This window comes from Phalacrocorax aristotelis, chromosome 12 (genome assembly GCF_949628215.1).
Source record: "Phalacrocorax aristotelis chromosome 12, bGulAri2.1, whole genome shotgun sequence".
Taxonomy (NCBI): domain Eukaryota; kingdom Metazoa; phylum Chordata; class Aves; order Suliformes; family Phalacrocoracidae; genus Phalacrocorax; species Phalacrocorax aristotelis.
The window spans coordinates 2,415,018-2,429,110 of NC_134287.1; the positions used below are offsets into that span (position 1 = coordinate 2,415,018).

At 41.0% G+C, this 14,093-nt stretch overlaps 1 protein-coding gene across 1 annotated transcript in view; it reads right to left on the reverse strand.

The window, feature by feature from the left end:
* RBP3 (retinol binding protein 3) overlaps positions 1 to 14,093 on the reverse strand; it is a 27,090-nt gene continuing 12,997 nt past the window's right edge. Inside the window, exons 2-4 of the mRNA XM_075107450.1 lie at positions 6,922 to 7,112; positions 4,028 to 4,170; positions 1 to 2,152 (exon numbers count right to left, since the gene is read on the reverse strand). Coding sequence (XP_074963551.1) covers positions 1,824 to 2,152; positions 4,028 to 4,170; positions 6,922 to 7,112 — 663 coding nt within the window. The 3' untranslated portion in view covers positions 1 to 1,823. The remainder of the gene's footprint in view (positions 2,153 to 4,027; positions 4,171 to 6,921; positions 7,113 to 14,093) is intronic.

Genomic DNA, 14,093 nt, shown 5'->3' on the forward strand with positions numbered 1-14,093 from the left:
ATACATTAGTGTGTTTACTCATTCATTGACTACTCCACTCTTTTCCATATTAAGCATCTTTAATATTCTTCATATATATATCACTTTACACAAAATTCTGTGTGAGTTTTAATTAATTTAAATATTTTCCACAACATTGAGAAGTTCAACAACTAGCTAGTGCATAAAAATCAGAATATGAAAATCACTCAGAAGAGTCCAGGTTAGTGATCACACTGAGTGTAGTTGGTAAGACAAACAAGCAGGAAAAAAGATGGAAAGTTTATTTCCTTGTTAAAATTATTTTCCTGTAAATACTGAAAGAGATTCTCTGCGGTCAGATGTTCAAACACGATTTATAAAAATCCAGCAGTAACTTACAAATAAGCGAGCAAACAGCAATGTGTAACAAATACAGACTGGCTAAATTCAGGGGGACCATTTTCCTAAGTTATTTGCTTCACAGGTGGCATTTTGTAGACATGAGAAATTCTGAGATCTAGGTTAGAGGTATATGCGTTTCTAAATCATTACAAAGACAGATGGTTAGATAAGAATTGTAAGAAAGACAAGGAATGTTGTTCATTGATTAAGCTCACGTCAGTAACTCTGTTAGTTGCCCTGGAATACACTATTACTTAGTAAGTAGCTGGTTGGTAAGGTGTGTCTTTTGGCCAGGACACACAGCAATCTGTTTTTAGCCTTAAGTTAAAAACATATGATTCTTTTCCCTGACTCTTGATCTGAGCAGTGGGTGAAAGAGTCAACGTACTGCCTTTCTCCTGCTCACTCCCCATCCCTCTGCCAGATACTAGGGGAGAAGCAGGCATGCACCTAAGAAATACCAGGAGTCTCTGCAACCCTGACAGGCTGGGAATGGTTATTTTTGGTACATCTAAATGATGACATGGAGAAGAGACTTAATTTAGCTCTTGCAGTTTGGAAAACAGAATCTCCCAACTACTGTTAATTCTCCTTTAAGACATATGAATAGGAACCTACACAGTTTCCAACTGAGCAGAGGTGCCTTTTCCATCTTTGCAGAAATGCTCTGAGTCGCTTCACATGCCTTCAATATTGACAGCTGGGATTTTCTAAGGGACCGAAGGAAATCTCTGTGATTCGGAGCTAAATCTTAAAGAACAGACACTGCAACAACTAACATTTACATTTGACCATAGGAGAGGAATCCAGAAGCCCCAGTAAATTATCCAATTATCTAAGCCAATCCCAGAAAGAGCTGGCTTCCATACAATGGGCTAAAAACGTCAGCACGTTGCAAATGGGAGTCACGCTGAGCTATGTACAGGGAACTGACCACTGACCATAGAGATTGAAATGAAGTTCCCACTTCTTTCTAGGGTTTACGTCTGGGGAGGTAGCTTGCTTTCCTTAAGAACCTGCTTACTAGAAATCTCACATAAAAGGTGAGACTCCATTGTGAAGCCTCCCTCAGCTGATAGGAACTCAAATCCACTTCTGCTGCCCAGAACAGCACCATTGCTGATGCTTGCGAATTATTCTGGGTAGCAAAAGGGCCTTGCAACTTCTCCTGTTGGAACTGGGCTCTTGTGCAGCAAACAGCCCATGGTTTACTGAGCCAGACGGATAACAAAAGGAGGAACACCTGTAGCATGCCCATACCCTCACATGTACATATGCACACATATACACACAGTGAGATTTTTGGGGTCCCAATTTTACATTAGTTACTTAAATTATGGCTAAATCCTGCTCTGAGTTCCCAAACCCATTATTGGTTCAGCTCCTGAGAGTTTAAGTCCCTTGGGCTCCTTTGAAAGTTACGGCCTACCTTTTTTCCAGGGCCATGTTCTCCCACTGAGCTATCTAGAACTGTGCAGGTGAGCACTGAGCATCTCTTTTGCTTTCATGAGTGCTGTATCAGCTGGTGTTTCCATGTGAGGAGGCACCCCTTTCCCTTCCCAAGAAGCGCCCTCTGCAGAGATGACTGATCTGGAGGTGGGGATGATGATGTAGAAGCTGGTATCGTCTACTTGATGTGTCTGTGGGGAATGGCAGCCACCACTGGTCTGTTCCCCAATGATGAGAGCTCTGCCCAGTCTCTTCATTATGTATACAAACTCTTCGGCAGCCCCAGCCGTCACAGCACTGGTGAGGATTATTAGCCCCTTCTGAGAGCCATACCTCTCGCCTACCAGAAAGGACAGAAAGCATCAGAAAATGCATCCATTTTCAGAGATTTATTTGCACGATGGAGCATGAGAAGCCAGGATAAAACATATTTCATTAATTATTTTATTATCACTATTAACAACCAAAGAAGTTTGAAAAATTTACTTTGTACCTATGATAGTATTAAAGCACTTTTTACACTAGCCTAGCCTCTACACTGTAAAAAAGACTCACCCTATGTGGTGCTCTTGTGCCATTACTTTCTGGTTATGAGCTCCAACAGCTGGTTATGAGCTCCAGCAGCTGGCCGGCCAGCTCATGGTTACTACTGCTGGGTCTTCTGTGGCTTTGACTTTTACAGGAGATCTAGATCGCGTCAAAGGAGTGGGATAGGCAGGTGAGGAAAGCAATATTTTCCACTGCCCCAGTAGGAATACTCAAAGCTCAGCCAGCAGCATCTTCAGTTTCACTCTCATCTCTGCTCTGGGAATATGGCTGTCATAGAGCTTGGACTGCAAACTATGCATGCAGCATTTTATGAAATTATAATTTCAGTGGTTTCCCACAGGCTTTTTACAGTCTATAAATGGAAGATGTTTCATGGCTTTTGTCCCAAGCCCTTCAACAAATATCCCTTTATTATTAGGATCTGAGCCAAGTTACCTCATTTTCTTACATAAACCAGCTGACAGATGTAGGAGGAATTTTGCACCTTATTTTCAATATGTCCGAACACACCAGATACTTTTTTGAGAGTTTAGTTCCTTTGAAAATGTGTCCAGTGCATCATAACTGGGACCCGATAACTTGAAAACTACTCTAAACTGCTCTAAAAATGTCATTCTTTAAGTTACAGTATGACATATAATTCTCACGCTGAACTGAGAGAAGAGAGGGGCCAATAGCATGGTAATTAATTTTCACACTGTCTTTGCTCTTTTCATTTCATTATAGATGTAATATCCATCAGAAGACCCTTTTCACAGTATATATATAAAATATAGGACCAGACCCAGCTCCTTTGAAGTTAATACGAGTCTGGCTGTTCTCTTTGATGGGAACTGGAATATGTCCATAGTAATCATATCCCTTAGCACAGCCCACCTCTGACTGCCTGGGAAAATAGATGGACCCTGAAGCGTGCGACAAAGTTTAACCATCCCAGCATGCTCCAAGCCAATAACTGCAGACACCATTGTGACACCTTTTTTGGTACTGTTCTAGCTTTAAAGGGGAAAAGAATTGAAATGGATGTTTAAGGCTTCTTAGCGCTCTAACTGCACTTTATGAGCATTGAAGAGCTCTGTTTCTGGATGTTGCAGCCCCCCTTCAACTTCTATGAACAGTGGGATGGGGGGGTGTGTGTGACACATTGCCAAATGCTCCAAACTCACTCAGATGTGCAAAATGTAGTGCTTTTCATTCTCTCTTGCATTGTCTGGACAAATGGGGCTATTGTGGGTGTTTTCTTCTACTGAAATAGTGGCTTACACAGGTAGGAAGTGAGGAGCTACATAGAAAACTATGTGTGAGTATTGGAAGAGATATTACCAGAGTTCTAGGCAGCACAGGATTTATTTTTAATTTTGGCAGCTTTCAAAAGCAAAAAGTCACAACTGCTGTACACAGTATTCAGCTAAACTTCTGGGAACCAGTTTACAGACCTCTGTGCCTAACATACACCATTCCTATGAGCGATAAACTGTTATTTATAAATGGCATTGAGGGACATGGCTGAAATGCACATTTTGGTTTTACACTCTCTGCACAGCTTGGGCTAATCATGGCAGGTGCTTTCACCAAATGAGTTGTGATGTCTAATGGCTCACTTTAAAATACACAAGGAGGGACATCTGAAATGAAAAGCTACCCTAAAAATAAATTGTCATTTTACCTTTGAGCTGTGGCTGGGTCCATATTTCCTTTACTGAGTCACTGGGTCTGTCATAAACTTTGTCCAAGAGAATTTGGTGTCCTTCATCAAAGAAGTATGAGCATAGGATTGCTATGGAAGTGGTGGAGCCTCCAATATTGTACCTTTTCAAAAATTAAAAATATTAAGGAAACAATGGAAGATTTGTGGCAGCAGTAAATTTCCCTTCCAAGCATTGTTCCTTAACAACTGAAGGGGCTTATGGCTACATTTTGATACATTTACATTCATTCTTCCCTATCAGCATTTGCACATTTATCAGAGAAACAAAATCCTGTCTAAGAGTCTTGGACTGTTATTGCCCACAACTGACTTCAAAAGCAAACATAAAACCGAATGGTCTATTTTTTTCTTGATTTAACCTGGAAAAAATTCAGAAAGAAAGCAAAGACTTAATCTGCAGAGAAACATCAAATTCTTGTTATTCTTTTACTCTGAATAACCCATGCTGTTAACCGACACAGGCAGCATGAGTAAATACCTAAACCCTGATATATAAATGTAGATCCCAATGTAAACAACATATGTTTGTAGAACCAATGTGTTCTTATTTCCTGCTGCACACAATGAGAATACTTTGTGTTTGGCACCTTATAAGATCATGCCATTTCTTTTTGTGTCTAAAGGTTTTGTTAGCTGCTTCATTTAGGCCAGTCATGTTTGAAAACTTTGGTAGTTTCATTTCATATCGTCCTGTGAAGATTAAATTCACTGAAGAGCCTCGGTGTCATTTGAGAACCCTGCTATGAATACACACTATGGAACACCATGTTATTTTTTGTCTGTCACTTCTCACTCATACTAGAGCACATACAGCACTTGAAGTGTTTGTGCCTTGCTCACTAGTAGGAGACAGATACGGTGCTTTCCTGTAGTTGACGTTAGGAGTGCCTGGCACAGACATTCCAGCAAAAACCTGCTAGAAAATGAGTTTTTCTTAGTCCAGCCCATAACTAAGCTTATTTCAGCTCCAGAAAAGGATTAGGCAATTCAGGAAGCCTCTGTCCCAAAGAGTGAAGCTGCCTCTTCGTCCTGTGGCACTGGGAGCTGTATGCTGCATTCCCACTGTGACTGGCTAGAATTGAAATAAGCCTCTCTAGTGTGTCCTGGATAGTGCTGTGGTGCCAGGAGGTCCTGCTGCTGCTGCACAGCCCATCAGGCAGCTAGACGCAGCAGAGCTCGGTTTCCTGTGCCTGCCATCATATAGTGAGTGGCAAGCAGGCAGCTAGAGCAATGCCGGAGAGCTCTTCTGGGGACTCTTGCATCTAGGACTGTGAAAGTGCAGAAACTTTAGACAGTAATAATGACTGAGCAGTTGTTAGAGTTGTAGCTTACTCTTGGAGGCAAGTACTTCCTTCATTACAGACTTCCTGTGTGACATTGGGGAAGCTGTTTAGTTTATCAGTGTTTCCTCTCAGTGCTGTGAAGGTTAAAAATATGAAGTTCATGAGTGGTGCAGCTGTTCCAGGGAGGGAAACTTGTCAGATAAGAAACATTATTCATTATGGTTAATCCCATGCAAAACAGAAATTATCAGCCTTGCCTTAAAATCATAAGGTTGGTTTAGGGAGAATTTCAGAAGGTAAAACATTTGGGGTTCTCTTTTATGTACCTTCAGAGACTGAGTCTTGGGTGTGCACTCAAAGGGCTGGAAAGACATTAAATATAAAAAAACCGCAAAGCAACCCAAGGAAAGAACTATAATGAGACCTTTTGGTACCTGCGACATGTTTTATTGCCGCTGACCCTGATCTGAGTTTTAGCTTGGGAAAAAAATGTGGCAAGAAGGAGGGAAGCCCCAGTCCCATCTCAAGTCTGTTGGAAGATGGTGGTGCCTTTGCTGAATTTGAACTCAGGCATGGGTGTGTTTTGTTGGTTGCTGCCCTGCTTCCTCTGCGCTTACATAGTGAAATCTCTCTCTGCTGTCATCACTGTGCTTATCTTTTCCTGCACGCGCCGCAAATACCAGAATAACATTAAGATTACCAAATACAGAGAGCGCCATGACAGCAATGGACACGGCACGTTGTTCTAGCATTAAAAACAAGTTCTTACAAAAGCCTTCTTTTCTTTAGTTGATGTTTGTAATATTCTGGGCTCACAAACATTAGCTCTGGACCAAAACAAGGGGATGACTTATCTAAATATGATCTGGGAAATGAATAGTTGTGATATTCAACTACTTTGATAGCTGGCAACAAATGGATGCCATCTTCTGGCACATAAGATTTGGAGCATTGTTGACATACTGGAGTGTTCAACAGAACCCTAAGTTAAGAGCAGGCATATGACACTGTAGCTTGCTGTGGCAGGGTCTAGGAGCGCTACAGTACCTTTGAACCAACAGTACCTTTAAGCCACCTTTGTGCTCTGTGCACAAGGGTCATTCTGTACAGGCCTGATTGCCTGGGATAATTTAGCACTGCAGATATGACAAACTAGATGTTGTAACACAGCCTTACGCATGGTCTGTTTTTTTGACTGTTCAATCACTTGACCACTGCCTGCAGTAAAAGATTTAATTAAGCCATATATATATAATTAATACAAGGCACACGCAGAGTTAGATCAGAAAGAAATCAGAGAAAGAAAACAGATGTGACATCCAGGATCGCATTCTGTAACATATTCCCTATATTTGCCTATTTAGTTCTAAACATCTCAAGTGATGGTACAATTTATCTTGAGATATACTTCCAGACTGTTATTGTTTTCCTTGGCTGTTTTCCTTTTCTCATTTAATCCCAGCAATGTTAGCCTGTAAACAGGACAGTAAGCCATGTAAAGCTAATTCACTGTTACAAATAAAATGCTGTTTTGAAAGAGCTTTGGTTATTTGCCATTCAAAGGTTTACCTCATGTCTATGATTAATGCATCTGTGTGAACAATTTTCTTCCAAACAAGCTCTACCAGTAGGTCGGACACCTGGGTTAGAAGTTCACAGTCTCCAAACATATCAAATCTCAGATAGCCGATGTTGTTTTCAAATACATTTGTGTGGAATGAAAATTTAATCAGATCTTCAAATACTTCTGGGGAAGGGATCTGAAAGAGTTTGGAAAAACAAAACAAATCATTTGCTGGCACTGATAGCTTGGCACAAAATAATTATGTAGGTCAAATTTAGTCCAGGTGGGACATATGTGAGGGATGTGACCAGGTCTGAAGAACATAATGAATTATATTAAGATTTTTGCATATTAAACACAGATTAGCATTTTTCCCAGTATAGGATGCATCAATACCATGCCCAGAATCTGGATCAGGTCCCTGTTTATCAGGGCCCAGTTTATTTTTCAAAAATACAGGAATTTACTTGGACAAAAGAGGCTGAGAAGGCTACAAGAACCATCCCCTGGCCTGCAGCATAGGCCACTATTCCAGGCCTACCACCCAAGCCCACTAGTTTCCTTTAGCAGTTCTTTCTAAATAAGGCACTTGGGACTTTTAAAATCTCTTGATTGGCCTCAGCTGACAAACAGTTGCTGGCTGTAGGTGAGGTTGGCCCCAGCCCCTCTTAATGAGCCAGTCCCTGTGACAATGAGGAATCTGATGAGTTGGGCATGTGCTAGGGTATTCGTGAGGTAGGTGTGTTAAATCTCTTGTATGGTGGCCATGTGCCTGGAGTCTCACATGTTAGGCTGTGATTAATTTCATTTTGTTTATCTTATGTTATTAAACAGCAGAATTTGTTTTAATAGCAATGTGTAGCCAACTAATAAAGCTATCCTAGTAACCCCTACGTGCATTGGAGTCATAGCCTGCTCCTACTGCCAAACTTATGTTTTGCATACATGTGTCTGAAAATGGGAGACTCTCCTTCAGCTTAAGGAGATAAAGCTTTGGGATATATCTGACTTATGTGACCTTCAGCAATTTGGCCTCTTCTCCTCAGGGTTGCTGTGAAAATGATGTTATACTTGCTTTTTAATCAGTTGCCCTGTGCCATAGCTTGGCCCCAGGTAATCCATACTTTTATACCCAAAAGAACAAGGAGTCAGCAGTGAACTATGTGCTAAAAGGTGCTCTCCCAACCTGCAACGTGCCACAGAATTTAGGAGGCATTTGGGCTTTCTGTAACTGTATAGGAGTCCAGCAATCTCCTGCCCTACGTGAAATGCTCTGGCCTGGGGTTGCACTCCTGCCAAAAGCAGGTCTGCCACAGTAGAAAGAGGCTTTCCAAGGTGTGTGAATGCAGCTGTACTTGACACAGCTCAAGCACATTACCTTTACCTGGGGGAATATTACCCACCGTATCACGCTTCTGGCTGCCCTGGGTTGCTTCATCATTCAGTGCCTTCTGTATGCCAAAATTGCCAAAATTTCAAATATTAATTTAAAAGCCCTGTTGGCCAGTAGTTTTTGATCTGATGGTGAGAGAAAACTCTACTGAGTCCTTTTCTGTACACTTTTTTTCTCACTGTACCTTGTGAAAATAACCACTGTATCTGGACTGTAAACATATCATTCCAGCACTACTGAGTTTGTCATTTCCAATCCACTTCCCAGTGACAGCAATGCTACTTGATCTGCCTACTGTACTTTGACTAACAAATCACAGTTTTGAAGAATATATCCAGCATGCATTGCATTGTTCTGACAGAGCTTACATCTAGTCGAGAGGTACTGGTCCCCCCAGGAGAAAAAAATCATCACTCATTGGTAACATCAACAAATAAAATTGATGTGCTACTCTCAGCCGCTTACTAATGATGTTTTAGCTGAACACACATATTTCTTAATTCTGTTTCCAAAAATAATTGATAGATGCCTACCCATAAGCATGTTGATTAAGATTTTTTTTTTATACTTGTTCTTTTATTGTTCTGCATCACATCTTTGTTCACTGGGGCCTTCAGTACTTGCTAGCAGTGTTGCTAACTCTTGGAAATTCATTACAGATTCAAAGGGGGGCAGGATGCTCTTAAAGGCTCAGGTATCATGGGATAAAATTAATATGCAAGGATGTCAAAGAAATTCTTCTTCATCTTCATGGCTGCAGGAAAAGGTATGAAAATGTATCTGTTCGAATGGCTCTAAGACCAGAAGTCAGACGAAAAGCACTCAGAATGTAATTTTGGGGGGTGCAGCCTCCTAATTTTTAAGCAAAAGAGGGGAGGAAGCTGGGACAGACAGAAGAGAGAGAGAGAAGAGTTACTGTCCTGGCAAACTGCAGGTTCATGACACTGGCACATGGGCCATATGCTGCTGGTACCTAAGGAGGTGAGTCTAGCTTCAGAGAACAGCAACACTCTCTCCTTTGCAAGGCAGGGTTCTTTTTGCAGGCCAAGGACAAATTGGGACAGGATGCAGCTGAGAGTAAGATCCTGCTGCTCAGTCAGAAAATGTTTACATAAAAATGACTTGATGGTTAAATATAAACCTTCAGGTGCCTTACTAAGAACACTATAAGCAATGTGGCTAGACTAAAAGACCTCCAAGTTAACACCACTTAAGCCAAGGAAGAATTGTTTTTCTTTAACTATATAGGGTGTCCAGCCCTATTCTGCAGTCTCCTTCCACAAGTGAGCAGCTTAACAGGAGCAAGTAATGTGACACAGAATGGGACCTAGAATGCTGCCCTGGGACTCACGCATGGAGGCTCATCACTGGTTCTGCTACTGACACATACCCCAACCATGGGCAAACTACCTTTCCAATTGTGCCTCTCTTCCCTCTTCTCTCCCCTTTCACCTACCCTTTAAGTTGGTTTGTTGATTTATATGGAAACTGTATTTCCATAGCTGGTTTTGTGCTCACCATTGTAATGTAACTCTGATTTCCATTAAGGTTGTTCTGTCAACTGCCAGCTATTAAAATATTATCAGCCAACACCCTTGTGCCATTGCAAATCCTGAGATTGGTTTAAGAACCATGAGATCTTGGGGGCTGGGGTTGCACTTTTCTTTCTTAGAATAACATTTGGGCTCCTTGTGTACCCTCACAGGCTGGAATTGAACTATCCATCCTAGTAGGTCCCCCAGCTCAAGGACTGAGCAGGATCAGCTATATTGCTGAGAGACGATTCTCACTTGCACTTAAAAAAGCCCATATCACTGGGTGATTTCCAGGCAATCCAGCCTAGTACGTCACTAGCCTTACTATTACAAAGATGTTTTTAACATCTAGTGTAAACAGCCCAAGTTCACTACTTTCTAGTGTTTAAGTGCATTACTTCTTGGCCTATTCACCATAGACAAGGGAACACATTATTCTCTTCATATTAGAAACAGCCTCTTACATATCTGAAGACTGTTTTCATGTCTCCTCTCAGTTTTCTTCTCTCTGGAATAAACAATTCAAATCTTTTAAACTTTTTCAAGATGACTCTTATTCAGTCTTCTCCTTACTCCTGTTCCTCTTTTCTGCAGTCTCCCTACTTGAGGCACATCCTTCCAGAAAAGCATTGCCCAAGACTGTGCACAGTATACTTTAGCTGAATTTTCCTGAGCTGAATGTAGCAGAAGACTTCACGTCTTACTGGTTATATTCCTCCTTATCCATGCCAGCTTGATGATTATTATTTTTTACTGCAGCAACTTGTCTCTATTGACTTGTGTTCAGCTTATGAACTCTGAAGAAGCCATATACTTTTTCGCCAGACTCCCCCTAAACAAGCTGTTTTCCTCCCAGAGTTGTGCAGTCAATTACTCTCACCCTAGAAACTGTGTAAGAACCTTCCATGTGTTCTTATTTAATGTCATCCTGCTTTTCACGGATCATTTCTCCAGTTTTTCCGGAACTGTAGCTTTGAATTCTAATCTGCCCTCCATGGCACCAAGACAGCCAGGATGGGAGGGTTACCACAATCAAAAGCTGAAACCCTCTGGGACAGTGCTCTGGAAAGGATTAAAAGAGGTTATTTAAGGCTCTCAGTCCCTATTGAGGGAGTGCAGGGCAGAGCGAGAGCTGTACTCCACAAAGGGTGGCACTCCACAGCAGTGTGTAAGCCTGCTCTGACAATACACAGCTTGTAACATACTCACTGCAAGCCAGTGAGCAGTTATTTTCTAGTCAATGCCCTGGAAGAAGATTACATTTGAAAGGAAAATTTGAAAACACAATTCATGGCTAAATTTTGATTTTCATCGAAGTCCCATTGAAAATCCTTAAAACTAATGGCCAAATCTACTGTAACATTAATGACAATGGAAAAGAAATGAGCACAAATGGATCTCTTTGGTGGGCTTGTAACTGCAAACATAGCTGCATTGACCTTGAGTATCAGGATCAGAAGATGAAAGGTTCTAGAAAAAGAAAAAAAGCAATAAACAAAGTGTCATCTTCTGTCTTGCACCAAATACAAGAAGCAAGCATGAATTGCAAAAGGTGAAGAGTCAGAGTTGAACAGAAGACATTTTTTGGCTTGCATAAACTTGCATAGTTCCACTGACTTTACTGATGTTATGTTGATATAAAACAGCATCATATGGGCCCACAACAACTCTTTTCCACCCGTTAGCAATAGATGTAGCAATCTGATTATCTAGCTTGACAATTTGAGGCTGAGCATTTTGATTTCACTCATTAATAAAGGGACATAAACAAACAATAGTCCTTTCTAGTGAAACGTCTGTAACTGTTGCCTCCTCCAGCAAGGACAATACTTTGCTATAGATGCATATTATTCATCTGGGAAAAGGTGGACTTCAAATGCAAGAACAATTTCCGTTTAGAAAGTATTCCTTTTTGTCTGATAATAATTTTCAGCTACTTATCTAAAATATTTTTACAAAAATTCTCTTAGGTGTGAAGACTGCTTTAAAAGTATTTGGGCAATATCAAGGGGCCAAAAGAGTCATTCAGGGAGGCTCCTGTCACTTAAAATTGACATAACACATTGCCAAAATCAGGCAGCAGTTTTTCCATGGATAGTCTACAATACTCAGATACTAATGAACACAAATTTTTCAGCATGGAAAGGAAGGTATGACTGGAGAGGAAGAGAAGCAAACTGAAGAATAAGAAGCAGGCTTTACTGAACTGCACATCAGCAAGTTTACAGAGCTCTGCCTTGCAAGCAAAATGCTATTTTCTGAATCTCAAACAATATATACAACATTTGCCTCTGGGAAGTCTGACTTTGGAAAGTGGCATTTATGCAGCAGACAACTCCAGCTAGCATTGACCTTGCTGCTGTCATACAAGAGATGCATTCACTATCCTGTATTATGCTTCAGCAGTTATTCTAGTGTAGCAGATGCAAAGGTCTACTTGCATTTCACTTGCCTGTCTCCTATGTCCCATCCCATCCTTCCTGCCGTTATTCATCATCACTTTCATTTAATTGTGTTGGATCTGCTTCACTGTCAAGGTCATTATCAAGAAAATCCCACTGTCAATGGAAAGGGAGGCTTGGAGGTTAGGTAGCACAAGAGAAAAACTAAGTCTTAGGTTTTTGAGGAATAAATGTGATACAGATTAAAAGAGCCACTACATCCAAGTATAGGACTGTAACAAAAAAAAAATTACAAATGCAATTAGTGGCACCGTATAAGCTTCGCTGTTACCTGAAGGCTCTCTGGGGTATTGGTATGGGGTATTCCTGAAATATTTCCCAGAAAGCATCCCTCCTGGCTTTGCAAAAGCAAGGCAGGAAATGAAGGTACTGTTGCTGCCCAGTGCTCTGTGGAATAGGTGAATTTTCTTTTACCTCTATCACAAAGCAAAGCCTTTACTTCAGTGACTTCAGCGTCTTCGTTCACTCACCCTCTTTTGCCTTAAAATGTCTTAACATTGCTCTCTTGCCTTTCTGCCTCCCAATTTCCTCAAGCACTATAAGGGAACATGTACACCGTTGGAAACTATTTTAGCCTCGTAAGAGTCCTGTGCTTCTCCTCTGCTATTTAAACATTATTTCCCGTGAAGAAATCTCAGCTTTATCCCAATTTTCATCCACACTGATGTGATTTCCTTCTTATGGATGTATCCCCTGACCTCTTCAATCATTTTGCTTGACAAAGAACTGAGGTAAACAGAGGCGTTAGTTAGTATAATGGCATTTCCTCACTAGCTCTATCAGGATCAGAATTTCATGTCATGTGACAAGTAAGATATTTGTCCTGTACATCCTGTTCTCAACATTCAAGGTAAGTAAGGTTTGAACAAGTGAAAATAGCCAACCATATGCATTAACAGTTTCAGCAGTGACTAATTTGCAAGATGGGCCTACTTTGAAGAATGGAAAGAAATTATGATGTACGACTACTGATATGTTGCTAATAATTTAGCAGGGAGCTCTGTCAAAAACATCTTTAGAGTGAAACTTGCTACACCCAACGAATGCAGGAGGGAAAGAGAGTGATAGAACAGAAAAGTCCTTTAATTAGTTATTTCCATTTAAGCTTACAGGCAAGAATGGGGCCAGCATCTCTTGGTTAACAAACCTGAAAAAATGCCCTCCCCTGGCAATGCTTAGACTTTGTCCTTGACCTTAGTGTTTGAGATAATACCACAGAGGTCATGCCCACTTTAAAACATGCATGCCAAAAGCTTCTCAGGGTGGAAGCCCACAGATTTCCTCTCCCAGGAAACATTTAATAGTTACCTGACACTTGGTATACTCTGGTTCATTGCAAAGGCAAATGCATTCTCTTCAAAAAGTAATTTTATGAGTCCCTGGAGAAAAGCCGTCTCTGGTAGCCATGCTAGAGCAGTAGCCAGAAAGTAACTAACTCCATCCAAGAAGGGGATCAGGTTATCCTAGCCCTCCCTTTAATTTGAAGATGGAATTTTAACAAGTGCTCCTGGGATCTCCCTCCCGCACAACAATGAACAAGGAAGATTGCCAAGGCAGATGAGTGTATAAATACCCAGGCTCAGAACAAAGCACAGACTGTTATGCAAACCACACAGCAAAAGTAGATTATTAAAAATCAGTTTCTCCCTGGGGTCACCTAACTTCTACCCAGATACTTCTTCCAAAGTATTTCTAGGTCACTGGGAAACTGATGCTGAGCATGAGATACAATCAGAACAACTTTCTACTGTCACTACCAAAGGAGTTGCTTGTTATTCTGGTGTAAC